The sequence below is a fragment of the Chiloscyllium plagiosum genome, unplaced genomic scaffold (genome assembly GCF_037043375.1).
Source record: "Chiloscyllium plagiosum isolate Xiang-an unplaced genomic scaffold, Cpla_swu_hap1 HiC_scaffold_11, whole genome shotgun sequence".
In the NCBI taxonomy this organism is placed as follows: Eukaryota; Metazoa; Chordata; class Chondrichthyes; order Orectolobiformes; family Hemiscylliidae; genus Chiloscyllium; species Chiloscyllium plagiosum.
The window spans coordinates 23,120,205-23,142,179 of NW_028270149.1; the positions used below are offsets into that span (position 1 = coordinate 23,120,205).

At 41.8% G+C, this 21,975-nt stretch overlaps 1 protein-coding gene across 4 annotated transcripts in view; it reads right to left on the reverse strand.

The window, feature by feature from the left end:
* Nucleotides 1-21,975, reverse strand: part of col4a6 (collagen, type IV, alpha 6) — a 423,829-nt gene that overhangs the window by 106,903 nt on the left and 294,951 nt on the right. For all 4 annotated transcript variants that reach the window (XM_043705027.2, XM_087991898.1, XM_087991899.1 and 1 more), the window contains exons 17-21: nucleotides 19,762-19,815; nucleotides 18,625-18,694; nucleotides 14,543-14,653; nucleotides 10,963-11,103; nucleotides 7,847-7,948 (exon numbers count right to left, since the gene is read on the reverse strand). In XM_043705027.2, the coding sequence (XP_043560962.2) occupies nucleotides 7,847-7,948; nucleotides 10,963-11,103; nucleotides 14,543-14,653; nucleotides 18,625-18,694; nucleotides 19,762-19,815 (478 nt within the window). The remainder of the gene's footprint in view (nucleotides 1-7,846; nucleotides 7,949-10,962; nucleotides 11,104-14,542; nucleotides 14,654-18,624; nucleotides 18,695-19,761; nucleotides 19,816-21,975) is intronic.

Sequence of the window (21,975 nt, forward strand, 5' to 3'; positions counted from 1 at the left end):
TGAGGTTATAGGAATAGGGTACCGGGTCTGGGTAGAATGGTCTTCGGGGGGGGGGAAATCCAAGATGGCGGCGACCCAGCAAGTCTGAGTCTACAGTGCTCCTCCCAAGACTTGGGCAAAGTGGGTCACCCACCCCTACCACTCTCACCAAATCATTTAAAATAGCTGTTTAATTTAATTAGTTGTTTAGTATTGAATTTAAACAATTTAGTCTTCAGTAAAAATGACTAAAGGGGAGGGAGCCCGCAGCTCTCAGCAAGCAGGAACCCCTCCCCCACCCTCTCCAGCTGGAGCAGAGGCGTCTGCAGCTGCCCCAGGGGACTTAACTATGGTGGCAAGCCTTGTGGAAATCAGCTCCAAACTGGATGCGAAGATCGATGCTTTTATTGAAGAATCCCGAAGTCGATGAGACTCACTCTCGGCCGCGCTGCAAAAGCACGACCGAGACATTAAGGAAATCGAGCACCGAGTCGGAGGGGCGGAGCTAAAGGCCGCAACCTCCGAAACTACAGCGCAATCAGCCGTGGATCGGGTCCGGACTCTCGAACAGCAAGTCCGGACCTTAGAGAACCACATTGACGACCTCGAGAATCGAGGTCGTCGAAAAATATTCGTTTGCTGGGCCTTCCTGACCAGGAAGAGGAAGGCCAGCTTACAGCGTTTCTCGAGCAGTGGCTGCCACAGCTTTTAAATCTGGAGGCTGGATCAGGCCAGGTAAGGGTGGAATGGGCCTACCGGGTTGCAATACGCAGGCCCGGCTCGAACTAGCATCCCCGCCCGGTCCTGTTCTGGCTGCAGAGCTATAGGGAGAGGCAGATACTCCTAGAAGCCTCTAGAAATCTTGGATAAGATTCCCAAGCCATGATCTATAAAGGATCCAAGATCGTGTTATTCCAGGACTTTTCCCCAGCTCTGGTCCGAAAGAGGAAGGCATTCGATGAGGCGAAGAAGTGTTTAAGGGACTTAAATATTCAGTGTTCCTTACGCTACCCAGCGACGCTACGCTTTAACCATGAAGGATCCGTGTACAACTTCGGATCGCTGGAAAAGGCCAAGGAATTTTTGGACTCTCTTAGATAAATTGTAAGAGATAATTGATGTTGGTTTGCCTTCCCCCCCACTCCGGTTTATATCCCTCCTTTTTTTTTACCTTACTGTTTAATATTATTTTGGGGGGTGGGGAGAGGGATTTATTTATTTGTTCTCTACTTAACGATTTTCTCCCCCCCTTGTTTTTGTTTATTATTCTATATATAAGGCCGGGGGGTTTAGTTAATGTTGGTGGAGGGAGGTGGTTACCTTATTCTATTTTACCTCTGTCTCTAGGAGCGGGGTTGTTTTCCCTTGTTATTTTGTATTATTATATTTAATTATTACTTGCTGAGGTTGCAATTTTATAGTTATATATATTTATACATGGTATTAACATTACCAAATATATCCAGGTGTTGGTGTGGGTGGGGGTGGTGGGGGTAGGGTGCTCACTGTTAACTCTAGCTCGGTAGTATATTTGAATTTTCCTCATCCTATTGAGGAGCGCCTGGGTCAAGGGTGGGGCACTGGTTGGGAGAGGATATGATGGACCTTTGGAAAGGAAGTGATACCCCCTGGGAACAAGGGGGAAAATCTCCATTTAAATACGTGTTATTTTTTTTAATTTAGAAATAGTTTTTTATTATACTATTGTGAGTGTATTAGAGAGCCTTTATATTTGTGAATTTTATATGCTCTATGCTGGGGATGTTCTGGATAGGGTTTCCCCTCCCGAGGGGTTTCGGATTTGCCCGGACGATTATGGTTGATCAGTCGGTTAAGTGGTGCACCTGGAATGTCAAGGGGAGTAATTCACCAGTCAAAAGGAAGAAAATATTATCAAATCTCAAGAAAGAAAGGGTTGATATAGCTCTCCTACAGGAGACACACCTGTTGGATAAAGAACTCTTGAAATTATGACAGGGTGGATTTGATCAGGCCTTTTTTTCTTCTTTTAGCTCAAAAAGTAGGGGAGTTGTTATTCTTATTCGTAAGAATTTCCCTTTCAAAATCCTAAATCAGATAAAAGACGAATCTGGACGATATATTCTGATTAAAGCCCTTATAAATGGAGAGGAATATGGGATTTTAAATTTGTACTGCCCCCCGGCATATCCTTTTAAACTTATAACGGAAGCCTTCTCAAAATTGATGCCTCTCGGTGACCATCATACAATTATAGGGGGAGACTTTAATTGTATTATGGATCCGGAAATAGATAGGATTCCCAAGAGTACTGCAGGAGTATCTCCCAGATCTCGACAATTGGTGGATCTGAACAAAGAATTAGGATTAGTAGATGTATGGAGATGTCTTCATCCACAGGGCAGAGGTTTTTCTTTTTACTCTAATCCACATAAATGTTATACCAGAATTGATATGTTTTTTGCCCCCTTGATTTTTTAAAATTCCATATAATCCTGTAAAATAGGTAGTATAGCAATTTCCGACCACGCTGCTGTATATATGGAGACCAAGGCGAGGAACAATGGGACATCCCCTCGGCATTGGCGTATGGACCCCTTCCTAATGAAAGATAGTAAATTTGTAAAGTACTTCTCTCAAGAATTTAAAACTTTTTTAGAAATTAATTTAGGTACGGCTAGCAACCCATCAATGATGTGGGAGACCATCAAAGCTTACACGCGAGGTTTGATCATCTCATACTCAGCGACCCAGAAAAAATTAAAGGGAGAACAACAGCATCTGCTCGAAGCTCGCTTAAAAGCAGCTGAAACAGCATACGCTGATAGACTTTCTATTATCAAATTGCAAAGGATTACGGCTCTTAGGACAGCTCTAAACATCACGCTTACCCAAACGGCTAAGAGGGAAATATTATTTGCAAAACAAAGGTTATATGAATTTGGCGACAAACTGGTAGATACTTAGCATTTCTTGCAAAGAAAAAAAGGCCCCTCAAACTATCACGTCTATCAAGGAAAGTACGGGTATTTTGACTCATGATCATAAAAAGATTAATGCAATCTTGAGAAAATTTTATTCTGATTTATATAAATCGCAGGATTGTGAAAAATTTGACCTTTCTGGGCCTAACTCCGGAATAGGTATCGGTCTTAAATGCGCCCCTAACAGTCCAAGAAATACTTGACGCAATCAGGCAACTTCAGAGCAGAAAGGCACCTGGCCCAGATGGCTTTCAAGCTGAATTCTATAAAGAATTTACAGGAATATTGGCTAGTCCTCTTATGGACATGTATAACTACGCATACAGTCAGGGCTGTCTCCCGCCTTCGTTGAAAGAGGCAAATATCTCTCTTATCCTTAAAAAAGGAAAGGACCCAGAAGATTGCGCGTCATACAGACCAATATCCTTGCTAAATGTAGATTTTTAAATCCTTTCTAAAACGTTAGCATTGAGACTAGAAAGGGTATTGCCACATATCATAAAGAAGGATCAGACGGGGTTTATTAAGGGCCGTAGATCATCCAATAATATTAGAAGGGTTTTGAATATGATTCAAGCCTGCCATCAGGGAAAGATACCAGGAGTAGTAGTTTCATTAGACGCGGAAAAGGCATTCAATAGGGTTGAATGGTCATATTTGTTTACACATTGGAAAGGTGTTTACCAAATGGGTCTCAACATTGTATAGTGATCCCAAAGCAGTTGTGGTTACCAATGGATTAGGTTCGGATAGCTTCAGTGTCGATAGGGGTTGCCGTCAGGGATGTCCTCTCTAGCCATTATTATTTACGCTAATAATTGAACCACTAGCAGAAGCTATACAGGCTGATCCTAATATAACGGCCCCGAGGATTGGTACAGGTAAACATAAAATTACCCTTTATGCAGATGATGTTCTTCTATTCCTCAGTAATCCTCTGATGTCCGTGCCTCACTTAATTCAAGTTATTAATGCATTTAGTGCATTCTCAGGCTATAAAATTAATTTCTCAAAATCGGAGGCTATACCAATGGGTGGCCTTGCTATGATACCCCACTTAGTGGATGGATCCCACTTTCCCTTTTGGTGGTCCCTGGAGGGTTTCTTATATTTAGGCATTTTTATTGCCCCAGTATTTGGTCAGTTATACAAGGCTAACTTTGTGCATTTACTGGAAAGGATAAGGCAGGACCTCCAGCGATAGGGAACCTTCCAATTTCCTGGTTGGGTAGAATAGCACTAATTAAAATGAATGTCCTTCCCCGTCTCCTATACCCTATGAGAATGCTTCCGGTGATGCTGCCGAGGCTGGCACTACGTAAATTATATGGCTGGTTGGGTTCCTTTATCTGGAATCATAGACGGCCCCTCATTAAGCAGAAGAAACTACAGCTTCCACAGGCAAGGGGAGGATTGGACTTCCCAGATTTTAAGAAATATCAGTTAAGTTCCCGATTAAGTTACATAGCTGATTGGGTCTTGTCTGACCCGCAATCAATCTGGCTGGACATCGAGGCTTCTCAAGTAAAATGCCCACTTATTAACCTTTTATTTTCAGACAAGAGGAAAATCATTACGAATCACTGTAAAAACCCTATAATATTAAACACAATTAAAGCCTGGAATATAATGCGGCAAAATGAGGGCAACTCACATAAAACATCCCCCTATGCGCCGATAGTGGGAGCGTGGGGATTTCAACCGGAGTTTACAGATGCCACTTTTAAACTCTGGAGATCCAGGGGTATCTCATGTTTAGGGGATCTATTTAAAGAAGGGGTCCTCATGTCTTTTGAACAGCTGTGTCAGAAATTCGGATTACCTAATGGAGACCTCTTTCGATACTTCCAAATTCGAGATTATATACAGAAGAAGACTACGTTATTAGATAGTCTTTATAAATCAGATACAGAATGTAGAGTGCTATGGCCAATGGGGGTATCTTCCGTCAGTACTATTTATCATTTACTACATGATGAAGTATCGGGAGATATGGACAATCTGCTTAAAACATGGGATCAGGATTTGGGACTAGAAATCTCTATAGAAACATGGAATGACATTTGGGAAAATGCCAGAAGAATCACCATCTGCAACAGAACTCAGGCTATCCAGCTGAAGATACTTCACAGGGCCCATATAGCACCGGATCGATGGGCAAAATTTAAGGCAGGAGCATCTCCAATGTGTCCCAAATGTAAAATAGAGGTGGGCACTCTTGTACATTGCCTATGGACCTGTCATAAGATCCATAGGTACTGGACTAAAGTAGCAAGTACCCTGACAGAAATTTTAGGAACGGAAATTAAAGTGGACCCTGTATCTCTCCTTTTGGGCTTTTCGAACTTACCCTCCCTGGATATGCACAGGAAGAGATTATTTTCTATTCATTCTTTCTGTGCAAGGAAAAATATTTTGGTAAACTGGGTAGCTGAGGGCCCCCCTGGACTTTCAAATTGGCACAGATTAATTATGGAATGTATTCCCCTTGACTTCCTTACAAATATGGTGCACCGAAAGACCGAATTATTTCATAAAATATGGCAGCCCTTCTTGAATTATATAAATACAGATATTTCGGCTATCCTAACAAGGGCTTTTATTTAATTGAGATTGCGAACCTGCCTGGTCCGGGGCCCCTTGGGAGAGGAATTCCGCACGAATACGGGTTTTGTTACATTTGATGTTAACACATTCTGAGCATGTATCTCACTACCCAATTTCTGTGTTATCCGTTGGTTTTTTTAGTCTTATTTGAATAATGTAAGAGACTTAATTATACACTCTGGTTAGTTGTAGGTTAGATTAGTAGTTAGTTGAGTTTTTTTTCTCTCGGTATTTTTCTTTTGTTAAATTTTGGTTATTATTTATTTAAGATTTAATTGTATATATCAATGTTTGTACTTGAGAGTTTTTTTATTTTTGTAAACTTGTAAAAATGTTAAATTTCCAATAAAAATATCTGTAAAAAAAAAAAGAATGGTCTTCAGAGGGTTGGTGTGGACTTGATGGATCAAATGGCCTGCTTCTACAAAGAAGGGATTCTATGACACTGAATCTGGGTGCCCTACAATGACTGAGGCAGCGGAAAATCGGCCAATTCATTTCAATTCACAGCAATGCTCATATGTCAGAAGGGCACTGAACCAAGTTGCCCCACGTAATAATGTACGACACATTGTTTTACGAAGGCCTTGTGCACCAACCCGCCACAGTCTGATGACTTGCTCACACTCTCGTTCAGCTTCAGGTCAGGCCTTGGCAGCTCCTTCTTGTTCTTGGAGAAACAATGACATTGGCTGGAATTGAATGCCTTGAGGGTTTTGGAGCTCACACTTAATTGGTGCGTGGGTGTGTGGGTGCTGGTTGGTGACTCCCACCACTGAATCATTCCAGGCCAGGAAAGTTCATGGATGGTCAGTCTGGTCCAATTCCAATTACTGTCCAATTATGGGTCACATTATGAGACTAATAACAATTAGTAGAATGTTTACTCGAGGGGCCCTGGGGACTGGCGGGGGTTGGGAGGGGGTGGAAGTATAAGCATGGCCTGGAGTCCCTCACTGAACCTCAGTGCATCCATTGCTTGGATTAAATTACCTCCTTAACCTAATTACATCATGCACAGGCCATACTGAAAACTGCATTAGATGACTGCTTGATCTGTAAACCACCGCTACTACAGAAATAACAAGCAAGTCGTCTCAGAGTTACCACAGAGATTGGTATTCTCCATGCGTTGAAATTTTCCCACAAATCAATAAGATGCTGTTTGCTGCAAAATAAAGTAAATGCTAGGAGTGGAAATTAAAAAAACAGAAAATGGTCTGGCAACATCTGTAGAGGAAAAGAGAGGGAGAGAGATAGAAAGAAATTGAGAGAGATTGAAAGAGAGGGAGGGAGAGCGAAAGAGAGACAAGGGGATAGAGACAGAGAGACATATTGCGAGAGTATTAATGATTCAAGTCAATCACGAAATATCATCAACTTGAAATGTTAAATCTATTTCTCTGTCTTTTTAGATACCGTTTGACCTGTTGAGTGTTTATTGTATTTGACTTTCCACTTCACAAGTCATTGACAGACAAACCCACAGTCTTCATCAGTCTGTGGGTTTCAATTCATATTCTGAAGCATCATCTGAAACACTTTAAACAGTAACACCCACCTTTCTTTCCCCACATACCCCTCGTGCAGTTAGTTATTTTACAGAAACCCAAAGAACTGAAAGAACAAATTCATAAAAACAAGTTTAGCAACAGCAACATTTCACCATTAACATGAAAAACAAGGCTTTTAGCTATTCAGAAACTTCTGCATCAAGAAGCTTCTCTTATTCCTGTTCCAAATGGGTGCTGAAGAATAAAAAGCAAAACTAGCAAAGAAATGGGGTCAAATGCTCTTGATAGCAATGGTGTAGAGACTTGGGAGCCTTAGTGAGACTTAAATACAATAAAATCTCAGTGGCACTGACTTACCAGATAGCATTCTGGCCTCAGTCAGAAGGCTTGACGTGTAAGTTCTGTTTAATTAAAAATTCTACGCACCAATGGAGTATTGAGACTGTCAGAGATGCTGTCCTGCAGTTCAGATGTTAAACCAAGGCTCTATATACCTGTCTGAGTGAATGTCAAGGAATCCTGAGCTCTATTCCAAGCTGCCTGGCTAATTGTCGCACCTCAAGCAGTATCATGAATGACCTGCTCATTATCTTATTGCTATCTATGGGCCTGAATGTGTGCAAATTAGTTTCTATCTTTTCTCAATGACAACAGACCCAGAGCTTCAAAAATACTTGCTTATGAGAGCTGCTTGTGCTTGTGAGAACGAGTAATCTGTTTGTGGGGAGAGGTCTCTATTAGAAATTAACTCACAGACAAGGGCAGTCCAGAAAATTTACTCACCCTTATAGCCTTTATTTCCCCTGAATCCTGGTGGTCCGGCTGGTCCAGGCAATCCTGGAGGACCAACTGGTCCAGTTACTCTGGTCCGACTACCTGAAGGACCTGATTGAAAAACGTACACTGACCTTAGTAACGCATCTCCAGCAGAGAGGATTGAAAATAAAAGAGGGTTACATTTTACAACCTCTTATTATTTCTTTCTTTTATTCAAAGTGCTTTTAATTGCTGTTAAGTATTAAAACATGATACCAAGGGCTCCAAAGCTCCTTCCTTTTTTTATATCAGGCTGAAATTATGAGGGGGAGGGCTTCACAGACAAGTTAATGCAGGGGCGAGGAAGATCTCTGCCTGCCAAACTGTCCAGGGGAGTCCTAACAGTCATCTATACCCTAGTTAGCCTGCAGCTGCTAAAGAAATGACTTGACTGAATGTAAAATGGATGATAATATAACTTGTGGTTCTTCACACAAAAGCTACAATGGTAAAAGACATTCTCTCGATTTGGCCACAGTTGCCTGGGCATCAGCCATGGCTCAAGTGATGACTCTTTTCATTCTAAGACAAACATGGTAAGTTCAAGCTCTACTCTGCAGTCCAATGTTGCCTTTAAACAGCAACCCAAAGATTATCAGGTAGATTTCTCAGAAATTGCCCCCTTTAAGATATTGAACGTGCACCCAAAAATCTTTTAAAATGTATCATGCCTTCAAACAGGCCACATTTTCAAATATTTAGAGGGGACTTTGCTTGGGTCTGTTATTACAGAACTGAGGTGAGTTTTGCATCATCTTGTAGCTGAGACTTGAAAATCTGTCAGCCCACACAAGACCAGAAACCCCATGTGCTCTTTAAAGATCTCTGTGGTGACTTGGGTCTTCACCTTCCCTTCAATAATACCCCTAAACTCTCTGCTCATTATCCTAATGACCATGTCTGGATCTTGTTGTTTCTGCCATCTTTCCAACATCAAAAATAGATCCAAGTCTTTTCAAATGAACTGTTCTGAAGAAGGGTCACTGGACATTAACTCTGATTCCTCTCCATTGACGCTGCTAGATCTGCTGAGCTTTTCCAGCAATTTCTGTTTTTGTTTCCGATTTCCAGTAACTGCATTTCTTTAATTTTTTTCAAATAAACTTGGTTGCTCATGAAAAGTGCTTCAGAAGTACATAGTACTGCTTTTCTTTAGCTGTGAACTTTAACATCCTAAAATATTTTAAAGCTTTGTGCATCATTCAGGAATTGTGTGCACTGACTGACTAATGAAAATGACAAAGATTTGCTCTTGCCAATTAGCTACCCCTGGCTGTTAGATATGCTCCTTAAACTATGCTACCTACAATAGATCGCAAGGGTGCAAATTCATGCTCACTTTACAAGTTACCGCATGACCACCTTAAGAGTCCAAGTTGTTATATACAGTGTATGTGAACTAGTTCCTCATTTTTACTTGAAACACGGATCTTTTACGTAAGATCCAGTCAACAAACTTTTAACAAAGTCAAAAATTTTACAAACTTAAATGCAGAATGTTTAAGGAAAAAAAAATTGAGTCCTTATTGGTAATATTGCCAGATTGAGGATTCATAGCAATATTCCAAGCTAATTAATACCTTTCTGATTCCCATTATCCACACACTCTGCGGGTCCATCACAGAATAAAAAGTAAATTCATTGGACAAAGATCGATAAGAACACAATACAAAAAGTCAAGAAAACAGCAGTATAAAAGATGAAAGTTCATTTCGCCTTATACTTGATTAAAGTGCAGTCTTGAACAGCAAAATATTTTCAACAAATTTATATCACAATTATGCACCCTTTAGTGCCAGCAGTCGGTAGTTTTAATGAAACAGTGAAGAAAGTTGGAGAATTCAAAAGACTTACAAGTTGCCCCAAATGAAATCTAAAATATTTTGTAGTTCCATGACTGAATGTATGTAGCAGAGGGTTATGAGCACGTTGAAAACTAAAGGAGGGAGGTCAAAGCAGAATTTTACTCATAGTGCAAAAAAACTATGAGAGGCAAGCACACTGTGACTGTAAATTTTACACATATAATTCCCACTGCACAAACCTCTGTCACTGATTTGCAAGATCATAGCATTTACTTGATAAAAGAATAAATTCAAAACCATTACCCAAAATATAACACAATGTTGACATAGTCAAGCAACAGCCTGACACAGTCATGCTCATATTATTGGCATGACCTCCTGCACTCTTCACTGAACCAGAGTTGACCCCATAGCTTGGCGGTAATGAGAGTATGGGGGACATGCTGAGCCATGAGGTTACAGAGTGTGTTGGAGCACAGTTGTGCTGCTGCTGATGACCCACAGCATCCCATGGCTGTTCAGTGTCCAGTTGCTAGAACTGCTGGAATCTATTGCTTTCAGTGCACTGGTGCCCATAACACAATGGAGGTTCTCCTCAATATGAAGAGGGGACCTTATCTCCACAAATCTATGGAGTAGTCTCTCCTAATCATATTCTTAGTTACAGCCTATCTAGAGTCTTAATGTTGACGAAGGTTTTCAATGAAAAGATGCATCTAGTCCTTGCAGTTCTTTTGTCCTCCTGTCATTCCTTGTTCTGCGTCAGCAGAACTGTGTCTCCTCGCTCTGCTATTTTCCCACTTACACTAAGCTAACCAAAACATATAATATCTTTACAAAGTAGAATAATGTATAGATAGGGCCTAGACTACCTAGATCTCAAAACTATTGAGTTTGGGGACCAAGGAAAAATTGGTTGTGGCCTTATCAGTGCTTCTTGATTATGTTGTCTTCTCTTCATCTCTTTTCAACCTGCTTCATGGTCATGACTCTTCATCTACATTTCCAAGTGAGCAAAAAGGAGAGCATTTATTAATTCAGCCAACTGCCTCACTGTACAAGAATTGCCCAGCATAACTCCCTCACAGGTGGGATGGCATAGTGACTGAGACTTGGCTTGGGGATACCAACCCTCAGTGCCATGAATTGCTTCCCAAACGTTAGCTTTTCAGCTGCTTTGCTCAAAACAGTCGGATGATATTCCCAGAAAGAAACAACATCTAAATTCATATCTTGTACGCATGATTCTGAACAATTCCTTTCAACTATGCTATGTACCTGGTAGGCCAGGAGGTCCAGGTGGGCCTGGTAATCCTGGTGGCCCTTGTGGTCCTGGTTGTGAGAATATCATTCTTCCTGCTGCTCCTTTCTCGCCTTTAGGTCCTTTAACACCTGAAAATCCTGGTAAACCCTTGGAGCCTAATCAATGGAAACAAAAACTGAACATTGACAAGGTGCAGTAGTGATAACCTCCCTACAGCCACAATGTGACTGATATATCAAACCTGGCCTGACTCCATCATTATACACTTACTCATAGAGTCATAGAAATGTACAGCATGGAAACAAACCCTTTGGTCCAACCCGTCCATGCCGACCAGATATCCCAACCCAATCTAGACCCACCTGCCAGCACCCGGCCCATATCCCTCCAAACCCTTTCTATTCATATACCCATCCAAATGCCTTTTAAATGTTGCAATTATTCCAGCCTCCACCACTTCCATGGCAGCTCATTCCATACATGTACCACCCTCTGTGTGAAAAAGTTGCCCCTTAGGTCTCTTTAATATCTTTCCCCTCTCACCCTAAACCTATGCCCTCTAGTTCTGGACTTCCCAATCCCAGGGAAAAGACTTAAAATTTAAAACTGCTTCAGATTAGGGAAGGTGCTGGTATAAAGGGGGCACCCAGATTTGAACTGGGGACCTCTTGATCTGCAGTTAAACACTCTACCACTGAGCTATACCCCCAGCTTCCTGATAAACACCAATCAGTATTATTAAATCAACACGAGGACACCGTCCTCAATTCAAAATATGCAAATGAAGAATCTTTAATGTTTTGCACATAGAAAGCAAAATGAACTCAAGTTCAGAATTTTAAAATAAAATAAAATGCCAGAACATCCAATTATCTTGAGGCAATGTGGCCTCAACCTTTGTCAGGATAGAGCACCTCTCCATCATGGCGATGATGTCACAATTTGTCGGGAATAGCAAGTCCCATCCCTGCCCGTCTTCTCTAGTTTTCACGGGATTGGGGATTCGAGATGGGACATTTGAAATGGCCAGCTGCCTCACTGAGACAGGATTTTAGAATCTCTAGAGAGTATGACCCAGAGTGTTCAGAATAGACCAGGTAAGAGAAAGTCCGGATGCAATGCATTTCTTTTGCTTAGCCAGTGTTTCCCTTTGGAAAACTGAAACATTCCTGCAGATATTGTCAGAGGCAGGAAGGGTGATGTAGCAGAGATCCTCAGATAGCTGGGTCCAGTCTCCTTTGTGGTTGGGTTAGGGATCCTTTGGGGTGGTGAGTTATCAGATATCCCCTAAGGCAGTTATCACAGAATCCCTACAGTGTGGAATCTGGTTATTCAGTCCATCAAATCCACACCAACCTCCAAAGAGCAATCTATCCCCCTACTCTTTCCCTGCAACCCTGCATTTTCCCATGGCCAATCCACCTAACGTGCACATCTTTGGACTGTGGGGGGAAACCAGAGCACCTGGAGAAAACCCGCACAATCGCAGAGAAGAAGATACAAACTCCACACAGACAGTTGCCTGGGTGGGAATCAAACCTGGGTCCCTGGCATTGTGAGGCAGCAGTGCTAACCACTGACACTGTGCCACCCCAACTACAGATGGTGCAGAAACCCATTGGAACTGTCCAACTTGTCAACACCAGTCAACCAGTGTCAAACAGAAGGTTTGCAATAAGTGAATTTTCTCACGCAATCTTCCACGCTTCATTCCATTATCTTTACAAGAGTGCTTTGGTCCCCTTGGTGCTCTCAGCTGTGGCTTATCTAGAGTCTTTATGTTAGCTCAGGTTTTTAATTTAAAAATACATCCAATCCTTGCAGTTCTGCTGTTTTCTGTCTCTCCTTATTCTGCATCAGCAGAATTCTCTCTCCTTGCAGTGATAAGTTCCCACTTACACTAAGCTAACCCACACATACAATATCTTACAAAGCAGAACAATGACTCGTACCATTGGTCGGTGCCCTTCTTGTGCAATTGTATAGCAGGAGAGGCAGAATTCCTCAACACTACTGGGACCTGTATTTAAAGCTTCGTTGGCCTGTATTTAAAGTCCAGCTGCACATCAGTTCAAATGCTGCAAACTAGGAACCTCCCTTCATCTTGTGGTGCTGCAGCTTTATGGTACAGAAAGGAAAGCTTCACAGACTGCAACCCAGGACACCAGGCTAACAAGGTGGTGGAGAAGAGGTCCCTCCTTTTTCCTGCAGACTGGCGCAGGGTGCCACCCCACCAGACACAGCAAGCCTGGACACAGATAGCCCCGACATCACTGCAGTGGTGGAAGTGGGTGAATGGGTAATCTACTCTCTGCTACCCCACACTCATGGGTCCTTCTGCTTTATAAGGTGACTAGGGTGATGTGGGTCCATCAGGACGCCCAGCTTACATAGCGCTCCTTCAAACTCTGCCTGGGCACCAACTTTTCACCAGGGCTCATGGAGTCCAACTCCAACTGTTGCATGTATCATATCCACTAAACAGCTCTTAACCACCTCATTCTCTCAAACTATTAACCTTTCCTGCCCTCTGTGTTAACTCATTGCAGACACTTTATCACTCCTCCTGCCTGTGAATCACCACAATCCTCTTTTCTGTCTACTTCATACTCAATCTCTCTTTTGGGTCAATGGGTGTGGACATCGGACTTTCCCCTCCTCCCAAGCTTAAAACATTGCCAGGGAAGAGCAAAATCAAGGGACGGACACAATAGCTGACCAAGCTTCTTTGTGCTGTGCTGCCCTACCATTACCACCATTGCTAATTCATCCTTCATCACCAAAACTGTTTATCCCTCTTGGATAATTCATTCCTTCTTTTCTCTTATTCAGCTACAAGGAGCATTCAGCGAGCGTTTGCTAAGAGCAGACCAGCACCAGAGTCCCTCAGCTGTGCCTCAGCATCTGAAGATGAAGCTTTTGACTCGGCCTGGTGAAGATTCACCAGCAAGGCTTTCACCTGCACCCCCAACACCACCAAGTCGGTCACCTCATTGGGTGCTCTTTCTAGACTCGCCTCCAGAGCACAGTCTGCTGAGCCCATTGGTGACATGTTCACTGCAGCAGGTCGAGGGAAAACAGAAACACACCCCAGGTCTCTGGCACCCAGAGGATGCTAGGAACCTGCTCAGCCGCAGGAAGAAGACAACCTCATGGTCTCAGATATTTGCAATTTAATCAAAATGCACAGACAGACGTAACCTTTTAGCCTCCCCTTGTTTCCGTTGCGTATTATATTTACCATCTTCAATTTAGCCCACAGCATTGGAAATTCCAGTGTCCTTGATGGCCTTAGACTGTCCTCATGTAGAGGTCAGGGTGACCGTGACCTGTGAGAACTCATGCTCACTCCTGGGGCTTCCAGTCCCGTCCTGTTGTATATTAGGTCCCACCTTTCTACATTCAATTGTCTTCCCCGTACTCCCCCCCCACCCCCCTGCCTCCACATCCCAGTACAAATGAAGCCCTTCCTTACAACTTGAATTACCCGCTTTCCCCACAACTTCTTCTTGATTTTTTTTTCATTCTGTCTGTGCTTTCCAACTTCCTCACAATTGCTGATACCCCACTGGGAAGGGGAAATCCCAGCCATACCTTGAACTTGTGCTGGAAAGCCCGGAGATCCTGGCAATCCCGGTGAACCTGGTAAGCCTTGGATTCCTGGAGGGCCTGGGAGCCCTGGTGAACCTGAATCTCCAGGGGGACCTGCAATTGGAAAACACAAAGGTCAAAGTTCATGTCATATCCTCACACACCTGAACACATCTCTGAATAGAACACATTTCACCTTTCCAAAATCGAAGGTGAATATGAGGATGTATGAGATTTCTGAACAATACCTTGATTTATGGATTATGAATAGCAAGATTTCTGCTAGACTGTCAGGAATGTCAACTAACTACTCAAGTAGTTTGGTCCAAGATTCCTCAATTATAACACAGAATATTTAAATTTCTATTCATCTCAGGCGTTTCCCTCAAACTTTTCAAGCCATTATTCCAAGATTATCCCTGTTTTGATATTTTATTGGACAGCAGATATTCTCTAGTGCTGTACACATGAGGCTCATCAAGTCCTGTCAGTGAATGTTCACTATTAAACAATTGAGCAGTAAGGCTACAGTGTACCCCAGATGGTAGATTTGGTCAGCAGGACTCACTTATTCTAATCAGGAGGATGTCTGCATTTTATTACCCTCCTTCATCTTCAACTGATAACACTGAATCGGGCAACAGAATTTCCCAGCATGATAAGGGATCAAATAAGCCAACCATAGAGTCATACAGTCATAGAGATGTACAGCACAGAAACAGACCCTGAGGTCCAATTCATCCAACCGACCAGATGTCCCAACCCAATCTAGTCCCACCTGCCAGCACACGGCCCATATCCCTCCAAACCCTTCCTATTCATATACCCATCCAAATACCTTTTAAATGTTGCAATTGTACTAGCTTCCATCACTTCCTCTGGCAGCTCATTCCATACAGTACAACCCTCTGCGTGAAAATGTTGTCCCTTAGGTCTCTTATATATTTCCCCTCTTACCCTAAACCCTCTAATTCTGGACTCCCCACTCCAAGGAAGAGACTTTGTCTATTTATCCTATCCATGCCCCTTGTGATTTTATAAACCTCTATAAGGTCACCCATCAGTCTCCGACACTCCAGGGAAAACAGTCGTAACCTATTCAACCTCTCCCTGGAGCTCAGATCCTCCAACCCTGACAACATTCTTGTAAATCTTTCCTGAACCCTTTCAAGTTTCACAACATCTGTCCGATAGGAAGGAGACCAGAATTGCATACAATATTCCAAAAGTGGCCTAACCAATATCCTGTACAGCCACAACATGACCTCCCAACTCCTGTACTCAACACTCTGACCAATAAAGGAAAGCATACCAAACACCTTCTTCACTATCCTATCTACCTGCGACTCCACTTTCAAGGAGCTATGAACCTGCATCCAAGGGCTCTTTGTTCAGCAATACCCCCTCAGATCTTACCATTAAGTGTATAAGTTCTTCACTTTCTCAAAATGCAGCACCTCGCATTTATCTAAATTAAACTCCATCTGCCACTTCTCAGCCCATTGGCCCATCTGATCAAATCTAATTGTAATCTGAGGTAACCTTCTTTGTTGGCCACTACACCTCCAAGTTTGGTGTCATCTGCAAACTTACTAACTATACCTCACATGCCCAAATCCAAATCATTTATATAAATGACAAAAAGTAGTGGACCCAGCACCAATCCTTGTGGCACTCCACTGGTCACAGGCCTCCAGTCTGAAAAACAACACTCCCCCATTACCCTCTGTCTTCTATCTTTGAGCCAGTTCTGTATCCAAGTGGCTAGTTCTCCCTGTATTCCATGAGATCTAACCTTGCTTACCAGTCTCCATGGGGAACCTTGTTGACCGCCTTACTGAAGTCCATATAGATCACGTCCACCGCTCCGCCCTCATCAATCTTCTTTGTTACTTCTTCAAAAACTCAATCAAGTTTGTGAGACATGATTTCTCACACACAAAGGAGAAAGTGAGGTCTGCAGATGCTGGAGATCAGAGCTGAAAATGTGTTGCTGGAAAAGCGCAGCAGGTCAGGCAGCATCCAGGGAACAGGAGAATCGACGTTTCGGGCATAAGCCCTTCCTGAAGAAGGGCTTATGCCCGAAACGTCGATTCTCCTGTTCCCTGGATGCTGCCTGACCTGCTGCGCTTTTCCAGCAACACATTTTCAGTGCTTCTCACACACAAAGCCATGTTGACTATCCCTAATCAGTCCTTGCCTTTCCAAATGCATGTACATCCTGTCCCTCAGGATTCCCTCCAACAACTTGCCCACCACTGACATCAGCCTCACTGGTCTATAGTTCCCTGGCTTGTCCTTACCACCCTTCTTAAACAGTGACACCACATTAGCCAACCTCCAGTCTTCCGGCACCTCACTGTGACTATCGATGATACAGATATCTCAGCAAGGGGTCCAGCAATCATTTCCCTAGCTTTCCACAGAGTTCTGGGGTACACCAGATCAGGTTTTGGGGAGTTATCCACTTTTATGTGTTTCCAGACATCCAGCATTTCCTCCTCTGTAATATGAACATTTTTAAAGATGTCCGTAACTATTTCTCAACATTCTATATCTTCCATGTCCTTTTCCACAGTAAATACTGATGCAAAATAGTTGTTTAGTATCTCCCCTATCTCTTGCAGCTCCACACAAAGGCCGCCTTGTTGATCTTTGTGGGGCCCTATTCTCTCCCTAGTTACCCTTTTGTCTTTAATGTATTTATAAAAACTCTTTGGATTCTCCTTAACTTTATTTGCCAAAGCTATCTCATGTCCCCTTTTTGTCCTCCTAATTTCCCCTTTAAGTATACTCCTACTGCCTATATACTCTTAAGGATTCATTCAATCTATCCTGTCTATACCTAACATATGCTTCTTTCTTTTTCTTAACCAAACCCACAATTTCTTTAGTCATCCAGCATTCCCTACACCTACCAGCCTTTTCTTTCACCCTAGTAGGAATATACTGTCTCTGGACTCTTGTTTTCTCATTCCTGAAGGTTTCCCATTTTCCAGCTGTCCCTTTACCTGCAAACATCTGCCCCCAATCAGCTTTTGAAAGTTCTTGCCTAATACCGTCAAAATTAGCCTTCCTCCAATTTAGAACTTCAACATTTAGATCTGGTCTATCCTTTTCCATTGCAATTTTAAAACGAATAGAATTATGGTCGCTGGCCCCAAACTGCTCCCCCACTGCCACCTCAGTCACCTGCTCTGCCTTATTTCACAAGAGTAGGTCAAGTTTTGTAACTTCTGTAGTGGGTATAACCAAACCAAGCACGGCTTTGTTCAATCCAATACACTAAAGTATATTATGATGAAGGATCTATAATATCGAATGTAATCATTTTTGGAAGGTGGCTTTTAAAATAGAGGCAGAGGGGTTTTGGTTTGCGCTGTGAAAGATTTATTTTATGAAAATTCAAAAAGTCATTCTAGAATCGTGACCTCAGTGCTAAGAAAATATATGCCCTCAACCAAATGTATGGCAGATCCCTGTGGCATTACTGGATAAGATGTTTAAACTGTTAGGTTTCTGACAAACACATTGTGGCAGTAAGTTTTGTTTTGATTTCAGATCAGAAGGCTCATAACTCTTGTTCAAAAGTATCACAGAATCCCTGCAGTTTGGAAGCAGGCCATTTGGTCTGTCAAGTATGGTGGTTCAGTGGTTAACACTGATGCCTCATAGCGCCAGGGACCAGGATTCAATTCCAGCCTCAGGTGACTGTCTCTGTGTGGAGTTTGCACATTCTCCCTGTGTCTGCGTGGATTTCTTCTGGGTGCTTCGGTTTCCTCCCACAATCCAAAGATGTGCAGGAAAATCTAATCACATTCAGGTCCCTTCTTTCACCAAGATAGAACAGTGCTGGCACTCCCGACGAGTCCTCTCTTTGTTAAACAGAGAATAACATTGGAAACTCTTAGGAAACATGTGTTGCTCAGGTACCAAAATAAGATCAAATACTTCAAGGGAAGCACATGTGAAATGGACTGGAACGTGATCGGATCTTATTATTGCTCACTAGATTGTAGAATGAATATTTATACTGTCTGTATAAATTTTGATTATTAATAAGTGAATCTTTAATTAATCTGTACCTTTAATAAGAGTACCACTTCCATCTATGTAAGCTGGGGGTCCTGGTGGACCCACATCTCCCTGGTCACCCTATAAAGCAGAAAACAATATCATTAGATGTGATGTTAAATTTCTCATAAAAACCTACATTTGTTTTGAGCACTGCTGTTGAAGCTGTTCAGCTTGCATTCATTAGGACAAAATCTCAAGAATACCAAGTTTCAAAAAGAGCAGCCATTTATGCAGCATGAGAAAAGCTTGCTGACTGGTTGGCACTTGACTAAGTTTCTATTTCAATTGAAATCAGTGATTGCTTAACAAGTTTCACTCTGCTCCTCTGCAGTAGCAATATCAATAGATCATTCATTAACAAGATGCCATCAAGTCAAAACGACTGCCTACCATACAAATGATGACTGTTGTGCATACACTTCAGCACTGGTTCACTGCCAAATATAGGGGCCATACATACCAATGACAAGTGGATTATATCAGATACCAGCTTTTTGATTATTTACATTAGATAGGAGTTCTTAAATGACATAGAAAGAGAAACACCTCTTCTCACTGCTCTTGATTGCTATGCAGTGACCCCTGCTGAAGTAGGTTATGTTATAAAGATAAGGATTCACTTGACAATAACAGTCCCATTGTTGAATATCATACCAACACAGTCTCTAGCTTCACATATAAAGGATGTGTAAATGGCAAAAGCACCTTAGAGCAAGGCAAAAGAACTGGAAGCTGAAGGGGACTAAAACAGTCCTTCTCTTCAAAGATGTGGAGGAGCCGGTGTTGGATTGGGTTGTACAAAGTTAAAAATCACACAATATCAGGTTATAATCCAACAGGTTTATTTGGAAGTACTCGTTTTTAAAGCACTGCTCCTTCATCAGGTAGCTGTCGACAGCTGGTGTTATAACCTCGTGTTGTGTGATTTTTAACCTTCTCTTCAAAGGTTACCTGACCTAAATCACATGCTACATAACTGGTAAACACAGAAAGCTTCATTTCAGTGAAACAGAAACATGAACTGAAGCATGTCATTCAAGAGATTAATTCATAATCTACACATCTTCACCATTAGGGCTTGCAACAGTCAAGCAGAAAAACACATTATTTCTACATATTTATTTCTGAAAGGTATTCAAACCTACCTTCATTCCTGGATAACTATCTCTTCCGCGTACTCCAGGGAAACCTGGTTGGCCCTTCAAAACATTTTGATTTGCAAATTAAATTTAGCAATTTGTAAAACTACTATCAAATTAGAATTTATTGTGCTTGGGGCTTACTGGCTTAGTAAAGTGAAAACGAAGAGGTTATCAACACACAAGCAATAGGAGGACCACAACGATGAAAGAGGTTTCATAGAGCAGCAACAAGGAAACCAGCTTCAGCAGTAAAAACATTAACTTTTAAGAAAAGAAAATTGAGAAGGATTTGTCCAAAGCTATGCTTATACAATTGGCTCCAGGGATTTGGCAGCATAAGATTCCACTTAAATGTTGATGATATACACTATTGGAGTAACAGCATTCCCTTCAAATCAATACAGTGTGTACTAACTACATGATACACAACTGCAACTCAGCCTAGGTCTGAATACATTGGTGGATAAGAGAGCATGAAACTTTTTGTTCAAAAATAATTTTGTTTGCCGATAACATTTAACTGAAATATTATATTTCGCATCAGTTTTTACTGTGGAGAAAGAAAAGGGCGTCTAGAGAAATAAACTTTGATGTTTTAAAAACAGTTCATATTACAGAAAATAAAGTACAGGAGGCCCCGAAGATATAAAGGTGGATAAATCTCTGTGACCTGATCTAATGTATCCCAGAATGCTGTGGGAAGTAAGGGTGGAAATTACGTGACCTCTTGCAGAAATATTTGCAATTTCTGTAACTATGAGTGAGGTGCCTGATGACTGGAGGGTGGCTAATGTACCTTTAACTCGGGACCTGGGAGTCTGACTTCGGTTGTAGGTAAGTTGTTGGAGGGGATTATAAAAGATAGGATTTATGGACACTTAGAGAGGCAAAATTGAATATGAATAGTCAGCATGGTTTCTTGTGAGGAAAGTTGTGTCTCACAAACTTGATTGATTTTATTTTAATGAAGTAACCAAAAATATTGATGATGGCAGAGCAGTAGATGTTGTTTATTTGGATGTTAGTAAAGCCTTTGACAAAGTTCCACATGGTAGACTAATTAATAAAGTTAGGTCACATGAGATCCAGGGTGAGCTTGCCAGTTGGATATATAATTGACTTAACAGCAGAACTCAGAGAGTAGTGGTGGAGTGTTGCTTTTCAGACTGGAGGTCTGTGACCAGCAGTGTTCCACAGGGATCATTTCTGGGTCCTCTTTTGTTTGTCATTATATAAATGATTTGGCTGAGAGCGTAGAGGACACAATTAGTAAAATTGGTAGCAAAGTAGACAGTGAAGCAGGTTTTCTAAGATTACAAAGAGATCTTGATCAAATGGGTCAATGGGCTGAAAAATGGCAGATGGAGTTCAATTTGAGTAAATGTGAGGTATTGCATTTGGTGCAACAAACAAGGGTAGGACTTAAACAATTAATGGCAGGGCCTTCAGCAGTGTTGTACCTAATGGTGCAGGTACATAATTCTTTGAAGTTTGCATGACAAATAGATAGGGTGGTTAAAAAGGCGTATGGCATGCTTGCCTTCACTGCTCAGTCCTATGAGTATAGCTGTTGGGAAGTCATGTTGAGGTTGTGCAGAAGATTGGTGAGGCTTCTTCTGAAATATTGTGTCCAGTTCTGATTTCCCAGTTACAGGAAAGATATTATCAAGCTTGAGAGGGTTCAGAAGAGATTTACCAAGATGTTGCTGGGTATGGAAGGTTTGCGTTTTCGAAAGAAAGGCTGGATAGGCTGGGACATTTTTTGTTGGAGGTTGAGACACAACCTGATAGAAGTTTATAAAATCATGAGAGGTAATGACAGAGTTAATGGTAGTTGTTTATTTCCTTAGGATGGGGGATTTGAAGACTAGGAGGTACATTTTTTAGGTGAGAGGATAGAGATTTAAAACATTTTGTAGGAAGTGAGTTTTACATATCTTCAGTCCCTTACAAAATGAATTAATTTTTATGTTGATTAGCTCCTTCAGAAAAAGGCTACATGGTTCCAATGAAACAGCAGTCAGAGATCATATTCTGGTTCTAATCATGTCAGAAATGTAACAATGTCAATGGGGAGGCATAAATGATTCAAAGGTGAATAATAAAATTGTAGATTGTAACATGAAGAGTGACTGATTGCATTCAGAGGCAGATGCATTATTTCACAATTCTTCTTCTTGGAAGTTTTACAAGTAGCCATTCATCTATTCTGAATCA